The sequence below is a fragment of the Choloepus didactylus genome, chromosome 2 (genome assembly GCF_015220235.1).
Source record: "Choloepus didactylus isolate mChoDid1 chromosome 2, mChoDid1.pri, whole genome shotgun sequence".
Taxonomy (NCBI): Eukaryota; Metazoa; Chordata; class Mammalia; order Pilosa; family Megalonychidae; genus Choloepus; species Choloepus didactylus.
In genome coordinates this window covers 208,345,605-208,365,253 of record NC_051308.1, presented here as the reverse complement: position 1 = coordinate 208,365,253, position 19,649 = coordinate 208,345,605, and the positions used below count along the sequence as shown (strand labels likewise).

At 38.1% G+C, this 19,649-nt stretch overlaps 1 protein-coding gene across 10 annotated transcripts in view; it reads right to left on the bottom strand.

Moving 5' to 3' along the window:
• SCMH1 (Scm polycomb group protein homolog 1) overlaps positions 1-19,649 on the bottom strand; it is a 234,828-nt gene that overhangs the window by 81,575 nt on the left and 133,604 nt on the right. For all 10 annotated transcript variants that reach the window (XM_037827535.1, XM_037827541.1, XM_037827539.1 and 7 more), the window contains one exon: positions 12,623-12,866. In XM_037827535.1, the coding sequence (XP_037683463.1) occupies positions 12,623-12,866 (244 nt within the window). The remainder of the gene's footprint in view (positions 1-12,622; positions 12,867-19,649) is intronic.

Below are 19,649 nucleotides of genomic sequence, written 5' to 3'. Positions count from 1 at the left end.
TTAAACAAAATGTGGCATATACATACAACGGAATATTATTCAGCCAGAAAAGGGAATGAAATTCTGATACATGCAACAACATGGATGAACCTTGAAGACGTCTTGTTGAGGGAAATAAGCCAGACATAAAAGGACAAATATTTCATTTCACTTGCATGAAATAATTAGAATATGCAAATTCTTAGAGACAGAAAATAGAAAAGAGGTTACCAGGGGTTGGAGGGTGGGGGGGATATGGGGAGTTATTGCTTAATGGGTATAGAGTTTCTGTTTATGATGATGAAAAAGTTACAACACTGTGAATGTACCAAATGACACTGCATTGTACACTTAAAAATGCTTAAAATAAATTTTAACTTACGTATATTGACAATTGTTCTGGTTAGCTTCGTTGTTGTTATGCAAAATACCAGAAATGGATTGGCTTTTATAAAGGGGGTGTATTAGGTTACAAATTTACATAGAAGTGTCCAAACTAAGGCATCGACAAGAGGATACCTTCACTGAAGAATGGCCAGTGGTGTCTGGAACACCTCTGTCAGCTGGAAAGGAACATGGCTGGTGTCTGCTGGTCCTCTGCTCCTGGGATGCATTTCAAAATGGCTTTCTCTAAAATGTCTCTGGGCTTGTCTCTCTTAGATTCTTCAGCTTCTGTGCATCTATCTAAGCTTCGGGGTCCTCTCTTAGCTTCTCTGGAGCTAACTCCAGAAGTCTCTCTCAGCTGCTCTGAACTCCTTCTGTCTGTGAGCTCTCTTAAAGGACTCCAATGATTCAATTAAGACCCACCCTGAATGGGCAGGGTCAGAACTCCATGGAAATAATTTAATCAAAGGTCTTGCCCACAGTTGATTGAGTCACATTTCCATGGAAATAATCAAAAGAGTAATGTCTGCCCTCACATTAATTGATTAAGAACATGGCTTTTGGAGGACATAATATATCCAAACCAGCACAACAATTAAGTTTATGTGTCAACTTGGCTAGTTTATGATGTACAGTTGTTTGTTCAAAGAGGCACTGGCCTGATTTTTACTGTGAGGATATTTTGTGGATTTAAGTCATCAGTAAGCTGATTATATCTATGGCCAATTACATCTATAATCAACTAAGGAGACTGCCTTCAACAATGAGAAAGTCTTATTCAATTACTTGAAAACCTTAAAAGGAGAAGTGATGATTTCAGCAGTCAGAAGGGAGAATTTCCATCTCTACTTCAGCCAGCCAGCTTCTCCTGGGGAATTCATCAAAAACCTTCATTGGAGTTCCCAGCTTGGAGCCCACCTTAAAGAATTCAGACTCACAGTTGTGTGAGCCAATTCTATAATCTCATAATATTTATGTTATATATTTATGTATTTATATGTATTTCCTGTCAGTTCTGTTTCCCTGGAGGATCCTAACTAATACAGAAAAGAAAAGAGCGTGTCATTTTCCGGAGAAATTGTCTCCTGTCTTCTCAAATTCAGTTCTTTCATTCCAACTTCACTGCCATAACCTAAGAACAGATCCTCATCATCTCTTGTCTTAACCAATGAAATGGCCGATTAACTGGTCTTCCCGCTTCTGGCTTACCCTTACCCATCATTATCTTTATCCTTTATCTAACATGTCATCAAGATCTGTCTAAAACACAAGTATGACCATGTCATTTCTTGGTTAAAACCTTCAATGGTCTCTTCTTACACTCTGGGTAAAGTTCTTTGAGCAGGCCCTGCTTATTCTCTCTCTCACTTCATCTGTTTTCGGTTTCCTGCATAGGCCTTGTGTTTCAGATTTCTGGATCATCTGTTTCTTAGCTTGTGCCTGGCACATGTTAGGTCCCCTGGAATGTCCTTTCCTATTGCTTCCCACTTGGCTACCAACTCGAGGCATCCTAATGGTTATCTCTAAACCGCCTTTGAGGCTTATAGAAATGAAATGTGGAACAGGAGAAGGAACATGGATTTTGAAGTCAGAAACCAACAGACCTAGGTTCAAGTCCTTGCTCCATCACATAGCAGCTGTATAACCTAAAGCACATCATGTAACCTCTCTGAGTTATGGGTTACTATGAGGTTTAACTGAGAGAAAGTTTGAGGAAGTGGATATAATAAGCACTCTGTCTGATATGAAGTAGGGACTCAAATTTAAGTTCTTATTCTTGTCTCTAACCTTTCTGAGTCTCAGTTTCCTCATAGGCAAAACAAGAGCAAATACCATGAAACCCAAGGGAGGGTCCATGCATGGAGGAAGGGTAGGGAGGTTTACTGAGATACTGCATCAAAGTGGCTGCAACTGTATTTGGCATCTACTGTGACCACTGGAGAATATAAAAATAGAAAAAATACAATCTCTTATCTTCAATGAGTCAGGCCACATTGTAGCCCCTTCCTAAAATGTAGCCAGAACATTCCTGCAGTGTAGGCTTGACTTCAGGAAAATACTCTAAACTGGACTGAAATGGATCAAGAGAAGAGGGTTCAATAAGATGAGCGGCTTAGAAACCATCCAACTTTAGAAATATTAAAAAAAATAAAATAAAATAAAGGAACTGGAGGAACAAGAGTAACAAGAGTTATCTTCTGAAAAAGCTTCAGGTGAAAAATTAGAGCTAACTGATAGACAGTAGGGGAAAGCAGATTTCAGTTCAAAATAAAAAAGAACATTTTTAGCCATTAGAGATATCTCAAATGGAAGATGCTCCTTTGCGAGGTTACAATCTCCCTGTCCTTGAAGAATTTAAGTTAGGGCTATATGAGCATTTTAGGGAATGCTCTCAAGGGTGAATCCTGAATTAGGCGGGAAGTTGACCTCTGAGGTCCTCTTATCTTGAGACTCTAGGATTCTATGACTTTTTACCTTACCTTTAATACTGAGACAACTAACTAAATCTTAAGCAAAGTAAGTTTGGAAAGAACATGGTAATACTGAAGTCTTTAAGAAATAAGGAGCTGTTAAGCTCATGTTGGTAGATACAATTTTTCAAGTTGTAGTTTTTGGTTGAAAGCTTCATTTTATCATTGACAGCAAATACTTAATGGTTGTCTTTCTTAAAGTGAACAGCTCACTTAACTAATTTTTTTGAGAAAATGTCTGCCAAATAGCCAAGTCAGTTGTTCTTTCAAGCAAAGATGAAAAACAAAGGCTAGTTCAACTTGCAACTCAAACAATTACACAAGTGCCTTTTTGTTAATCAACCATAATACCTAGATATAGTAAAGATAGAGAAATTGAACTCAGAGAGGTTAAAACACTTGCCAAAGGCCACACAGTTAGAGCTAGGAATTGAACCTAGCTCCTTTGGTCTCCCAAGTCGATGTTCTTTCTACTATGTTACCCTGAAACCAATAAACAAGTATATCCCCAAATAAAGGGAAGAAAATAAGAACTAAATATGCCTAGTTATAATAATGACAGCTGTCAGGACACCAGTACCTTCAAGGTTTCTCTAAATAATCCTTAGAGATAGGAGTCTTAGCTGCCCATCATTAGACCTCTCCTCTCTGGAGCAACAACATAGTTTGTGGAATTGGAAACAGATTCATAAAACCTAAGTAAGCCGAGCTTGTGTTTGTGTGTCTACATGACACAGGAGGAGAGCACGAACAATGGAAATGAACAGGGGGAACCCATTTGGTTCATCAGCTTCTTGGACTGGGATATTGTTTTCACTCACTGCAGCGTATCACTGGCCCTGGCATGGTAATTTAGAGGATGTGTTCTTTATTAGCTTTGCTCAACTTGGCTGGGTTCATCTACGTGTTGCCAGCTGGGCTAATGTCAAGGCTGAAACTCCACTCCTCTAAATTCTAGTTCCCTTAATAAAGTACGGGTTACCTCCTGCTCTTACCTAGCTCAGTTACCATTTTCAGTTGTCCATATCCAACTCCTTCTTTCCCTCCTAACTCGCTCCTCAGCATGGCTAGAGGACATCTGCAACTATAAAGGCATATCACGTTCTCTGGGTACTTTTTGGCCAATAGATCTATGAAGCAGAAAATAGAAGGATAACTAAAATCATGTGTCATGGGGCCAATCCAACTTCAAAAGCCTCCTATTACTGAAACTCAAAGGAATGACTGACCTTAGTTGTCTAGGGCAATAGGTAAGAGGATTCAGCAAATGGGTGGCTATGATTCCCAGAAGATAGTCTACTAATATGTCTAGCCAAGCTCAGACCACTTAAGAGAGCTGGCATGTAAGCACATTGCTGATCAGTCACACAAACAAATGAACACATTCCAGCTTTCCTTAGCAAGAGACAATGAATTTAAAAAAACTTACAAACTCCTGCTTTCTTGCCATATCACCCCCATAACCTGTTTTTCTTTCCTCTGTTTAAAGAGGTTGCCATCTTGATTTAGATGTTTAAGTTTTGTTGTTCTTATAAGACACTAATGAGACTTAGAAATTCTCATTTTTAACTATAATGTTTTCTCAAAAATCATCTAGGGAATTAAGGAAAAACTTTAAAACCATTAAGTTTATATTCCCAGTTTCCAATACGACTTTCCTAAGAACCACATACAGTTACTTAAAATAGGAGATTTTGCAAGTTGATGAGTAGTGATGCTGGCACATAGCAGGTGTTACAATAAAAACTTGCCAAAGAAAATTGTGTGGGTTTTGCGTCTTCTCAAGAAAACAGGTGTGGTCAAATTTATGAACTGCCTAAGCCATATCTCACTACTTCTAGGCGTTTGAGAGATGACAGCTGTTTCATTACACGTGGCCCAAATTGTTACCAATCTCACGCATCTGGGTTTGATGAAGGCAGGAGAGAAAAGTGGGCAGATTAGAGAAGTGAAATGGAACAGGATTTTTCTGTCCCTTGGGCAGATATAATTAGAATCAGTGGGAGAAGCCAGATCTCCTGCTTCATAATCTAGTGTCACTCATCTCATTTTCCCATTTCCTATTCCTCTTTGTGTAACAGCATTCAATCAAGAGAAAAGCAGTTATAGGAGTACTGATTCATTGCACAAACCTCATCTCATACACGTTTATTTTTCCTGACCAAAATAAGAGCACTTTCATGCCCGCGTGTGTGGTTCTCTTTTCTTGAGATGCTTGGGCATCTTGGCTCAGATATAACTAACATACAGTGGTCATGTACCATTGCACAGCTCTTTCCTCATTTCAATCACTCAGTCAACCTGAGAGGTAGGCACTTCTCTATAATATCCACTGATTTTAGCATTGCTGTCCTGAGGCTGCTCTACCACTGCTGGATAGATGGATGAATAAAGGCCAGAGTTGCCAGATATGATTAGATTATAAGGTCAAAGCCGGAATAATTTCCTGAATAGTTAAGACAGAGATTGTGTGTGTGTGTGTGTGTGTGTGTGCGCGCGCGCGCATGGAGGGAGTAGATGGTTTATTAAATAAAAGCCAGGCTGGAGACCAGATATCTGAGAGACTGAAAAGGAAAACAGCTGAGTTACTGGTTTCATTATGGGCACCAAAGATTTTGATCTGCTTATTAACCATTATGCCCCCAATTTTTCTGACATGGTAAGTGAACATACCTCAAAAGACAAAATCAGAGAAGGGCACATTGGCATCCAGAAAACTTCCTGTAAAGAACACATCCTCCTGTTTGTTGTGGTTTATTAGAAAAAGAAATTGGGTGGGAGGGCAGGGGAGTAGTCCAGGTGTAGAGGTATACACATGTTTAATGACAGGGAGGTGAGTGAATGTGGGCTCTGGAAATGGAGCTTAATAATGTCCTCTGCCACTCTAAATTTTGGCCAAAGGTTTCCAAAATTAAAAAATCAGAACATCAGTTTAAATAGCTTTTAATCAATTAAAAATTGTAGTGGCTCTGAGTAGCACTGTTATTTTTGCAATTAAGGGAATAATATCTGAATAAAGCTTTGGATGAACATATCAGAACACAAATGCAATCAGAAAATACAGCATTATCTATTTCACTCGACAAACACTGAATGACTACTATGAACCAAGTGCTGGGGCTATAAAGATATAGTTAACATATTAATTCCATTTAACATGGAATCCAGGCCAGAAACAAATCCTAACTTCCTAGACATGGAAGAAAGAAGAAATTTAGCTTCTGCATTAGCATTTATACTGAAAACCTAGCATTATTTTACATGTTATAGGGTTAAATGTTAAATAAATAAAATAAATAAATGTTATCAGGGTCAAAATAAACTTTAAGACCTCATATTTTGACTTCTTTATTCAAAGAATATGCCCCCCTCCCCCAATCTTCTTACCCTTTCCCCATGCAGTCAAGGCCTCAATTCTCTCTCTCACCTGGAATATTAGAACAGCTTGCTCATCATCATCTCTGCTTCCAATCTCTGAAAGCCACCTATGATTTCACTGCTACCTGAATAGTTTTTCTAAAACACAAATCTGACTGTAACTCACTACTTAAAGCCCATCCAATAGCTCTCACTGCTCTCAGAGTAAAGAATCAGATCTTTAAAATGGTCAACGAGGGCACTGGAAGCTTTCCCTGCCCTCCAGCCTCCAGTCCCCACAATACAGGTTAAGGGCCTTTCTGCACTTTATTACTTCAATTTTGTAATTCTCTGTTGGTGTACACTTCCACAAAACTGTAATAATTCAACTGATCGAACAACCAGCACTTAGTTGTGACTAGATAGTAAGAACTAGAAAGAATGGATAGATGATGAAAATCAGACAGTCCATTAGTTGACTGACAGCTGTGACCTACAGCTGTGACCGACAGGTTAGCCTTAGTTGTTATTCCTGTCTCTATCCTAGTTTTTTCCTCTGTAGTCTAGGGTTACAATTTAACCAATTCTCTTTTTGACTCGGAATTCCAAAGTGATCATAGCAGTTTCCCATACAGTTTTACAATGGGAAGAGAACATCCATAAAGGATGCTGAAGTATATGAAAACATTTTAAAAATGTTTCACAGAAAAAAAGAGACAATCTAGAAGTTTTATTTTTTAAGCATCAAACTTGTCTTCTCCAGACCAGGGGAAGACTCATGCACATCAACCCTAGCACCTGAGTCAGACTTTGAAATTTTGTAGGATGAAACCTCTCACAGGTGGAAAGGGCAGCCCTGAGAGGACAAAGGAGGCCTGGCTGACCATTTACTACAACAGGTATGCTCAAGGCCAGTACCTCCATGAACTCATGTATTTGTCTCAGCATGTAGAGAACAGACATGGTTCATACCTTATGAACTCACAAGAGCTGACGTATAGTCCAGGATAACAATACATTAATTCATAATAAAAATATAAATATGAAGTAGCTTGGATCGTATGCTTTCTTCCTGCTGTAAAACTACATAGGAGGCTAAGCTATAATCTGAAACTGGCTTACCCAGCCTGAAATCAGAGCAAGAGGAAGTTGCGTGGATTGGTATGATAGCTAACGGCCTGATTAACATCACGGTCATGCCAAGTGGACTGAACTCTTATTTTGTCTTCGAAATTTCAAAAGTAAAGCATGTCTCTGTTCACTTTTATTTTAAGTTACAAAATTAAAAAAAAAACAACTCTTTTATAACCATGTATCCTGGATTAGTTGGAAGCTTGGTAGTTTCTACCCATTCGAGTTGGGTTTGGCCCCCAGGAGTTTAGAGTTAAAAAGGATACTACTGGCTTAGTAAAGGAGAAAAGGAGAGGTTGCAAACAGCCGGCATGCAAGAGACTCCTTAGATAAGCAGAGCCACATGTGGATGGAGGACAGAGCTAGGTAGTAGGTGAGCAGATCAATACGGAATCAAGCAGGAGTCAGAATCCCAGGAGTCATTTGTTACCTATTCCCCAAATCATATTAAAGAGTTGGAAGGGCCCTTAAGGATCATATAGTTCAATCTCTCATATGTAGGAATGAGTTGCTCAAAAACACAAAACAAATTTGTGGCCCACTGGGGACGAGAACCCAGTTCAGAGCTCTGACATCACACCACACCACTCTTCCTATTTCATATCAAGATCTGGAAGGCAAAGTCGAGGATCTCAAATGATCTTTGAAGACAACAACCCAAAGAAGAATGGGGAGAATAATATAAGGGAGACATGCAGGAAGGCAATATGGCTCAAAGTGATGTTGGTGCTGACAGATGGCCCTATCAAAAGATCTCCATGGTTTCTCCCCCTAGACTTAGATGTCAGCAGAGTCAAGTCACTGAATCCTCTCAGCTTCTGTTTTCTTATGAATATAAAATGTATCCAAAAATGAATAATCCCTGTTTAGAATTATCAAGAGGATAAAATGAAATAATATATGTAAAAGAACATTAAATGAATATTGGTATTTTTTCCTGACTTCAAGCAAGAAATAACCTCATCGTACTCTGAATTTTTTAACATTTGCATACTAATGACTAAGAAAGTAGGAAGAAAGGAGATAACATGATTAGAAAGAGAAAAAGGCTCACACACAGAAACATCTTGTTTTGTGAATATGGGTTGAGTAACCACATTTTTTCCACATTAAGTCACTTGTTCCTTAGCCAGGACTCTGAGATGGCTGAACCTCTGCTATGACTGAAAGCTTCAATGTAGGACCTCCTGGGGAGATGAGGTCAGGAAGGAGGGAGCTGTTAAAGGAAACAGCCTGGTTGCTGGAATGATGACCAAAGAACTTAGTCTGGAAACGCCATCTGGAAGAAGGTCACTCTCTCTAACTTCTGAACCTGGTCCTTCTGGATATCATTTGTTAAAAATCTAAGCACGGTCTCCAGAGAGACATAGAAGAAGAGGAGAAAATGGACAGCAAACTTCTTGGAAGCATCAACCACGTAATGAATCATATTTCTTATCAGCATGGTGTGCATTCAGAAAGGAATGCATGTCTAGCAATTCTTGGACACAAAGACTTTTATGTCTCTGCTCTGGAAAACTGCCTGTGATTTATCAGTCATAAAGCAGAGACTTTCTAGCCAAGAAAGTCAACCAACTACCTGCATAAAGCCTGGAAACACTAAGGCCTATCCCGTTTTGGCCTCAAGTAAAACAAATGACTCCATTACCACTACCAAGGTATCTATCTGTCTTTTTGTGGCTTCCAGGGAGAGAGCATTTCACAGGGCTTGCAGAGGGATGTCAATGGACTTCCCATACCAATGGCAGGGGACTTGTTTCTTGAAGCATGTAGAGGACTGACACTTTCTCAAGCCAAGAAGTGTGCCTCACTCACACCCCATGCCAAGTTCCCTCCATCTCATGCCACTACTCTAACCCAAGCAACCCTAATTTCGTCTTTTTCCAGTTACCACAGTACAACCCATCATTCTCCATAGTGCAGCCCAAGTGATTTTTAAAATAACAGCTTTAATGACACACAATTCTCATACCATAAAATTCATCCTTGTAAAGTGTACAATTTAATGATTTTTAATATATTCAGAGTTATGCAAACATTTCCCCCAACTAATTTTAGAACATTTTCAACACCCCCCAAAAGAAACCCCATACCAATCAGTCATTACCCAATCTTCCCTCTCCCTAGCCCTGGCAATCACTAATCTACGTCCATCTCTACGGATTTGCCTAATCTGAACATTTCACATAAATACAACCATACAATGTGTGGTCTTTTGTAACTGGCTTGTTTCACTCAGCGTAATGTTTTTAAGGTATATCCATACTGTTGTATGGGAAAGTACGTCATTCCTTTTTATTGATGAATAATATTTCATTGTATAGATATACTACATTTTATTTATCCATTCATCAGTTGACGAGCATTTGGATTGTTTCCACTTTTTTGGCTATTAAGAAGAATGCTGCCTTGAACATTCACAGATACATTTTTGTGTTCATGTTTTCAATCCTCTTAGATATACACCTTGGAGTAGAATTGTTGGGTCATGTGGTAACTCCATGTTTTCATGTTTTGATTAACTTCCAAACTGTTTTCCAAAATGGATGCAGCATTTTACAAACTCACCAGCAATGTATGAAGGTCACCAACTCTCTATATCCTCATTAACACTTGTTATGCCCATCTTTTTTTTTTTTTAATTAAATTCAGTTTTATTGAAATACATTCACACACCATACAATCATCCATGGTATACAATCCACTGTCCACAGTATGATAACATAGTTATGCGTTCATCACCACAATCTATCTCTGAACATTTTCCTTGCATCAGAAAGAACCAGAACAAGAATAAAAAATAAGAGTGAAAAAAGAACACCTAAATCATCCCCCCATCCCACCCCATTTGTCCTTTAATTTTTATCCCCATTTTCTACTCATCCATACACTAGATAAAGGGGGTGTGATCCACAAGGTCTTCACAATCACACTGTCACCGCTTGTAATCTACATTATTATATAATTGTCTTCAGGAGTCCAGACTGCTGGGTTGGAGTTTGGTAGTTTCAGGTATTTACTTCTAGCTATTCCAATACATTAAAACCTAAGAGGTGTTATTTATATAGTGCATAAGAATGTCCACCAGAGTGACCTCTCGACTCCATTTGGAATCTCTCAGCCACTGAAACTATTTCGTCTCATTTTGCATCCCTCTTTTGGTCAAGAAGATACTCAGTCCCATGATGCCGGGCCCACATTCATCCCCGGGAGTCATATTCTGCATTGCCAGGGAGATTTACACCCCTGGGAGTCAGGTCCCACGTAGAGGGGAGGTATGCCCATCTTTTGATTACAGCTACACTTATGGGTGTGAAGTGGTATCTCATTGTGGTAATGACTTTCATTTCTCTAATAACTAATGATCTTGAGCATCTTTTATGTGCTTATAAGCCAATGGTCATATCTTCTTTGGAGAAATGTCTATTCAAATCCATTGCCCATTTTAAAATCAGGTTTTTTTTATTGTTGAGCTGTAAGGGTTCTTTATATATTCTGGATATAAGTCTAAGTGATTTATAAAAGTAAATTAGATCTTGCCACTTCCCTGTTTGGAATCCTCTCATAGTTTCCCAAAACATTTACAAGACAATCCAAAATTCTCACTCTGGCTTACAAGGTCCTACATGATTTGGCCCCTGCCCACTTCTCCAATGTCATCTTATACCATTCTCCCCCTCACATACTGCATGCTAGCCATACCAGCTTTCTTTCTGCCCTTGAAACATACCAAGCTCATTCATGTCTCAACACTTCTGTATTAACTGTCCCGTCTGCTTGTTTGGAATGCTTCTTCCTTGACTGGCTCCTTCTTACCATTCAGGTCTCAACTAAAATATCACTTTTTCAGAGAAATTTTCCTGAAAAGAAATTCTATCTAGAGAAGCTCCTCCTCCACAAGGGGGCACAAGGAAACTTTTCAGGGTGATGGATATATTCATTATCTTGATTGTGGTAATGACTTCATGGATGTATATGTATGTCAAAACTTTTCAAACTGTATACTTTATATATGTGCAGCTTATTTTATATCAATTATATTTCAAAAAAACTGTTAAATAAAAAAGTTCCTCCACACCCACAGTTTTCAGTCATTCTCAATTGTTTTATTTCCTTAGGAGAAATTATCTTTTTTATCACTATAGAAATTATCTATCTCATTTATTTCTTGATTTAAATGTTTACTATTTGTCTCACCCCACTAGAATGGAAGTTTGCCACAAAGTCAGGGACACTGCTTATCTTCTTCACTGCTGCATCCTTGGCCTGGCTCACAATAGGTGATCTATATATATTTGGCTAATTGAATGAATGGGATTCGACAGAGATTTGGAAAAGAGACACTCAGATAATAGGAGGGGTGACTTTCCATTCTCTCAGAATCACCAGTGCTTTTAGACTTAAGGGGATAGGTTTATTCTTTTCTTTACTAAGAGTCCCTATCTTAAAATCTATCCTGGATCATCTCCACCATCATGATCATTAGAACTATCATTTGCTGTTCAGTTATTCTATGGCACTATTCAAATACTTTTTCTATACTCTTCCATTGATAGTGGTTATTTTTATAATAATAGCATTATAAAAGTGATTATAAAAAGTGATAATATATATTATATATATATAATACTTAAAATCATAACAATAGCTTTGGTAATAAAAACATTTGTTTAGTCTTGCCATTTGCCAGATGTTATGTAAGCATTTTGCCCATGTAATGTCAATGCATTCCTCATAATAACTTTATGAAGTATGTATTCTCTAAAGGATGAGGAATTGACGGTTTAGAGGTGAATTAACTGCCCAAAGTCACACAGTTGGTAAAAGCAGAGCTAGAACTCTAACTCTTGTCTACCTTTCTTTACAGCCCATGTTTTTTCCATTCCACTATAGTGCTTCTCAAGCATTTTACAATATGATGTTATCACTACTCACATACTAAGCCCCTAAGGCCTGAGGAAAATGCCTATCCTGAGAATGACTCTACTCAAACTCTGAAATGGGTTAAGGACAAAAGTAAAAGAGATGAGGAGATAGTTGCCTAAGAAAAAGCCAGGATATCTGAACAAAAATTTTTCACTTTATCCCCAGCTCCATGGCTGGCTTCAACACTTAATTCTTACTGTTTCTGATTACTCTCTGGTAAATCTTGTTTTTTTTTTTTACCTAAACTGCTGGTTCCTGCCTCTTCCCTGTTTACTAGTGAGGCTTGTTGGTGAAGATACGCTGACTGTGAGAGACCTGGTGATTCCCTTATCAACTGGGTCCTGGTTCCAAGGGCCCACGGATGGGGCCTTTACCTTTTGTGCCAGGTGGCTGCAGGTTGTCTCCAGTCAAGGAACACCAGCCCACAGGGAAGATGTCGCGGGAGTCAAAGCGGCACCAGTAGTCAAAGGCCCCTCGCCACCCGTCGAAAGTGACAAGCACCTCTGAGCCCCGCACCTCCCCAATAGTGGCTGGGCAGATGAAATGAGGGTTCTTCCTGTCCACAGCTTCTAGCTTCATTCCCATTTTGAAGAAGTTGTGGGAAGGAGATGGTGGTTCCTAGATGAGAAACAGAAATATACAGTCCTAGACACAAAGAAAGAGGGTATATATACCAAAAGACTGCATCTATACCTCATTTGGATGATTAAAAAGTGACTGCTATGGGATTTAAAATGGAGATTAAGTCTTTTAAATTAATTTCAAAGTGTACCTAAACTACTTTGTTAATCCTAACATTTTCACAAAAAGTTTACAGTTTTTTTTTTCAAAGAAATAAAAGATTACAGATAAAGTTGAATCTTCCTTTGTGCCCTTTCCCTACCTAACTCCCCTTCCACCTACCACAGAGGTAACTATTATCAATGCTTATTTTAAAACTTTACTACTTATGTACATATCCATTTGCATTCTTTTAAATTTTATAAAAATGGTGTCATACTGTACATATCATTCTACAATTAGCATTTTTTGTTCAACATTGTTTTTGAGATTTACCTCTGTTGATAAATATAGCTCAAGTTCATTTTAACTGCTAAATAGTATTCCATGTATATACACAATTTATTCATTCTCTTTTGATGGACATTCAAAGTTGTTTCCAACTGTTTACTATTTCAAAAGAGTTTTAATGAACATTCTTGTACTTGTTCATTTGTACACATGTGGGAGGGTTTCTCTAGAATATATACCTAGGAATAGAATTGCTGGGTTGTAGAACAGATACATGCAATTTCACTTTACTAGATATTGTTAAACTGCCCTCCAAAGAGGTTATATCATTGCACACTTTCACCAGCAGAGTTCTTGTGTGCAGATTTGTAATGTGATTGTATAGATCAAATTTCCAAATTGTGTTCTATTCTCTATTCTGTTTTCTTGGTCTTATTATCTAATCCTGTACCAGAGTAACAGCTTTCTTAAACGGGTTTCTGGTAATTAAAGTCCCTCTCCTTTGTCATTCTTCAATATTGTTTTGGTTATTCTTTCTCCCTGATTTTCCGTATGAAATTTAGAATCACCTTTTCAAATCCCACCCTCCCTGCCCCCCGCAAAACAAAACAAAACCCTATTAGGATTTTGACTGGATTGCAATGAATTTATAGATTAATTTGGGAAGAAATAACCTTTTTACGATATTCAGCCTTACCATCCATGTCCATGATACTCTTCTCCATTTGTTTAGTCTTCTTTAATGTAGATTTCTTCTTTAGCATATTCTTAAATTGCCTCTACAATTATCTCATGTTTTTTATTGACTTTTTTCCTAGGTATAATTTTATTGCTATCATAAATGGTATCTTTAAACAATTTTATTTTCAAACCATTGTTGCTGTTAGATAGGAATACAAGTGATTTTTTTAAAATTTTATTTTGAAATAAATTCAAACTTACAGGACAGTTGCAAAAAAAAATACAAACTCCATACACAGAACTACAGCATACCCTGACCCCCTTCCCCCAATACCCCAATCCACCAACTTAAACATCCTGTCACACTACCATTTCTTTCTTTCCGTCCCTCCCTCCATCCCTATCTATCATCCATCATCTATTGCTCTGTCTTCTGAACATATGAGAACAAGCTGCACACATCCTGGAACAAACAATATAATTCACATATACATTTCCCATGAACAAGAACATTCTTTTATGCAGTCCCATTAAGCGCAGCCAAGAAGTTCAAGAAATTCAACAATGATACAAAGCTTACATTCTATATTTCCTTTTTTTTTCCCTTATGTCCCAACTGTGTCCCTTTGAGCCTCCTCTCCTCCATCCTCAGATCCCATCCAGGATCATCCTTGGCATTTAATTGCCATTATCTATTTAGACTTTTTTTTTTTTTTTCAATTGTGGAAACATATATACAGCCTAAATCTTCCCATTCCAACCCCTCCCTAGCATTCCATTAGTGGGATTAATCACATCTAGAATGTTGCATTGCTATCACCTTCCCACCATCCATTACTAGAAATTTCCCTTTACCTCAAACAGAAACCCTACATTCCTTTCTTAACTCCCCATTGCCCCTTCCCCCACTTCTCATAACCCATACTCTATTTTTCATCTCTATGGTCATATTCTCTGATACTTTCTTTGTGTTTACTGTGGGGCTTAAATTTAACCTCTTAAATCTATAACAATCTTGCTTTTCTTTGATACCAACTTAACTTCAATAGGACACCTAAACTATGTTCCTATATTCCTCCATTCCCCCACCCTTATGTAGTTCTTGTCAAAAATTATATATTTTACATTGAATCCAAAACCACTGATTTATCATTACACTTTATGTCTTTTAGATCCTGTAGGAAGTAAATAGTGGAGTTACAAATCAAAAATACAGTAGTATTGGTATTTATATTTACCATGTGATCTTTACTAGAAATCTTTATTTCTTCATGTGGTTTCAGTCAATTGTTCAGTGTCCCTTCCTTTCAGCCTGCACAATTCCCTTTAGCATTTCTTATAGGACTGATCTACTGGTGATGAAGTCCCTCAGCTTTTGATTATCTGGGAACGTTTTCATCTCTCTCTCATTTTTAACCTCCAGGTGTTTGTGAATTTTCTGAGTCTCTGATGATTGTTGACTTCTATTTGTATTCCATTGTGGTCAGAGAATGTGCTTTGAATAATTTCAATTTTTTAAAATTTATTGAGGCTTGTTTTATGTCCCAGCATATGGTCTATTCCAGAGAAAGTTCTGTGATCACTAGATAAGAATGTGATTCCTGGTGATTTGGGATGTAATGTTCTATATATGTCTGATAAATTTCTCTATATCTCTCCTTTCTTTGTTTCTCTGTCAGTAGGGCTCCTTTAGTATCTAAAGTAGGGCAGGTCTTTTATTAGCAAAATCCCTCAGCATTTGTTTGTGAAAAATTTAAGCTCTCCCTCAAATTTGAAGGAGAGTTTTGCTGGATAAAGTATTCTTGGTTGGAAATTTTTCTCTCTCAGAATTTTAAATATGTCATGCCACTGCCTTCTTGCCTCCATGGTGGCCGCTGAGTAGTCACTACTTAGTCTTATATTGTTTCCTTTGTATGTGGTGAATTGCTTTTCTCTTGCTGCTTTCAGAACTTGCTCCTTCTCTTCAGTATTTGACAGTCTGATCAGAATATGTCTTGGAGTGGGTTCATTTGGATTTATTCTATTTGGAGTTTGCTGGGCATTTATGCTTTGTGTATTTATATTGTGTAGAAGGTTTGGGAAGTTTTCCCCAACAATTTCTTTGAATACTCTTTCTAGAATTTTACCCTTCTCTTCCCCCTCTGGGACACCAATGAGTTTTAAATTTGGATGTTTTATTTTATCTATCATATCCCTGAGATCCATTTCAATTTTTTTGATTTTTTTCCCCATTCTTTTGTTCTTTCATTTTCCGTTCTGTGGTCCTTGAGAACACTGAGTCGTTGTTCAGCTTCCTCTAGTCTTGTACTGTGAGTATCCAGAATCTTTTAAATTTGGTCAACAGTTGATTTTATTTACATAAGATCGTCTATTTTTTTATTTACTCTTTCAAGTTCTTCTTTATGCTCTTCTAGCGTCTTCTTCATGTCCTTTATATCCTGTGCCATGCTCTCATTGTTTGTCTTTAGCTCTTTGATTAATTGCTCCAAATACTGTGTCTCCTCTGATCTTTTGATTTGGGTGTTTGGGATTGGGTTCTCCATATCATCTGGTTTTATCACACGCTTTAAAATTTTCTGTTGTTTTTGGCCTCTTGGCATTTACTTTACTTGATAGGGTTCTTTCAGAATATGAAAAACACCAATCTCTAATTTGTCAGATCTACAGCTTGGTGACGTACACTTTCTCTAACTAACCAGCAGATGGTGTCTGCGAGTCACCTAGTCCCCTCAAGTCAGTTCTCCCCAACTTTGCCTTTGTGCCATGTCACAAGTGCGTGCTGGCCTTCCAGGGAAGCCCTGGGCTGCCAGGCCATGCAGGGCCATTCCCAGCCTGCTGTAAAGATGGCTAAATGGGGTGTGTTAATTTCCCCCTTTTCGCACAGCTCCACCTTCCCAGCTCTGGGACAATTAGCTGTGGGTGCACTAAAGGCCACTGTCCACAGCCGATATTGTGACATGTGCGCGGTGCTGTGGGAAACACTCCCCGTCACACTGGGACCCTTGGCGTGGCTCTGGGGTGTGGCTCCGGCCCCAGGCAGCAGTGTCCCCAGCCCTCTGGGAAGATGGCTGCAAGGGGCACAGTTTCTTTCTCCTTTTGGCTCCCCTCTGCCCTCCTGGCTCCGAGATAATTAGCAGCAGGTGTGGGAAGGGCTATCTTCCACACCAGATATTGAGGCGTTGGCACAGCCTGTCCCTGCTGTGCTTCACTGCATGGTTCTTGCCGCCGTATCCACAGCTGCTCCTGGTTTTTTTTTTTTTTTTAAAGAACTAGTCCATCTCCAAACGCCAACCCACGGGTTCCTCACGCCGCAGTGCAGCCACCAGACTTTCAGCTAGCTCACTCACTTGTTTCAGAACGCAGATTCCCAGTTTCTCCAAATGCATGGTCCCTGTGGATTTAACAGACCTTGTCCACCTGGCGCATCGCTGGAACTGGTGTTCTGGGTCACTTTCTGTCTTTTATCTAGTATTTTTCACAGAGGTGTTTTTTTGTCCTGTCTCACCTAGCCGCCACCTTAGGTTCTCCCCATAACTGATTTTTAAAAATTAATCAAATGATTTTATACTGATTAGCTTATGTTGACTGATAAACCAATTTTTTGTCTGCTTGATTTATCAATTATTGAGAGATGTGTATTAAAATTTCTCCTAGTAATTCTCATTTTTCCCATTTTTCCAGGTAATTCTGTCAAACTTTGCTTTATATACTGAGAGGCTGAGTTTTTGAGAAGCACCATGTGTATTTACAACTGCTTAACATTCTTGGTGAACTGTATTTTTATCATTAGTGGTCTCTAATGCTTTTTATCATCAAAGTGTCTTTGGTCTGATTTCATTATAGTTAACATTACCATTATTTTGATATAAAAGTTTGCCTGGAATATTTTTTATATTATTTTACTTTCAATATTTTTGTGTCATTGCTTTAGCATTCTCTCTTGCAAAAAGCATATAGCTAGATTAAAAAAATTTAATCTATGTCTGACTACACTGATGAGTTTAAACTCATTTCTTGTGATAACTGATGCATTTAGGTTACGGCTATCTTCTTGTCTATATTTCTATTTGACCTGATTTTCAAGGTTCTTTTATCTCCTTTTCAATCAACTGAATTTTATTCCCTGTTCCCCCCTCCAATGATTCAGAAGTTAACAATCTATTTATAGTCTTTTAGTGGATCCCCTTAAGATTTTAACTGCATGGATAACATAGCAAAGTCTAAAGCTCACTTTTATTTCTGGTCTCAATACAGGAAACTTAGAACACTTTACTCCTTAGTTACACAGGTGTTTAATAATTTAATTCCTCATTGTTTACTGCCAATTAATCACTTCTGTAATTATAACTAGCTTATGCAGTACAGGCCATGTTGGATTAGCTTTTCCTATGTGCTAATCAATTTCCTTCCTCACCATTACTTCTTGCATCACACTCTTACTTTGTGGATGCAATTACTGTCTTCCTGAAGCATAGTACTTCAGTTGTTCTTTCAGTGGATAATCTAGTATTCACTCATACTGGTATGTCTGAAGATGTCTTGACTTTACTCTCATTCTAAAATACAAGTAGAGCTAGATAAAGAATTCTAGATGGTCAACTACTTTCTCTCAGTACTTTGAATATATTATTCCGTTATCTTCAGGCATGTACCGCTGCTGTCAAGAAATATGCTGTCAGCCTAACTATAATCCCTCTGAAGATAATCTTTGATTATTTGCTCAGATTTTCTCTTTGCCTTTAGTTTTCTATGGTTACAGTGTGATGTTTATCAATATGCTCCTTAAATCTGAATATCTGTGTCTTTTAGCAACTCAGGAAAATTTTCAGTCATTATCTCCTCAAATATTCATTCTTCTCTATTCTTTCTAATTAATCTTTCTGGATTTCCTGTTTGGCATATTTTCCAGTTTGCTTATGCTGCCATCATGCAAAATACCAGAAATGGATTGGCTTTTATAAAGGGGGTTTATTTGGTTACAAAGTTTCAGTCTTAAGGCCGCAAAAGTTTCCAAACTAAGGTATCAATACAAGTATACCTTCACTGAAGGATGGCTGATGGCGTCCGGAAAAACTCTGTTAGCTGGGAAGGCACGTGCCTGGCATCTGCTTGCTCCCAGCTTGCGTTTCAAAATGACGTTCTCCAAAATGTCTCTCTAAGCTGTGGCACTGAGCTCCTTCTGTCTGAGCTCTTATAGGGCTCCAGTAAACTAATCAAGACCCACGCTGAATGCGCGGGGCCACAGTCCCATGGAAATGATTTAATCAAGGTGTTACCCACAGTTGGGTGGGTCACATCTCCATGGAAACAACCTAATCCAAAGATTTCAACCTAATCAACACTAATATGTCTGCCCCCACAAGACTGCCTGAAAGAACATGGCATTTTGGGAAACATAGTGCATCCAAACAGGCATAGCATATATTGGTTATTCTACTGTTATTCTCCTTGTCTCAACTTCTCTTTAATATTTTCCATCTCTTTATCTCTCTGGTTAATTTCCTTACATACATTTTTCAGTTAATTCTTTATCTTTTTAATCTGCTTACTCATCTACCTATTAATTTTTAATTCCAATTAAGTTTCATTTTTAGATGTTCTATTTGGTTCTTTTACAAATCTGCCTTTAAAACGTGTTTTGTACTTTTGTCATTTAGTCTTTCTTTTAGTTCTTTAGTCATTTAAAAATAATTTATAATCTTCACTGGA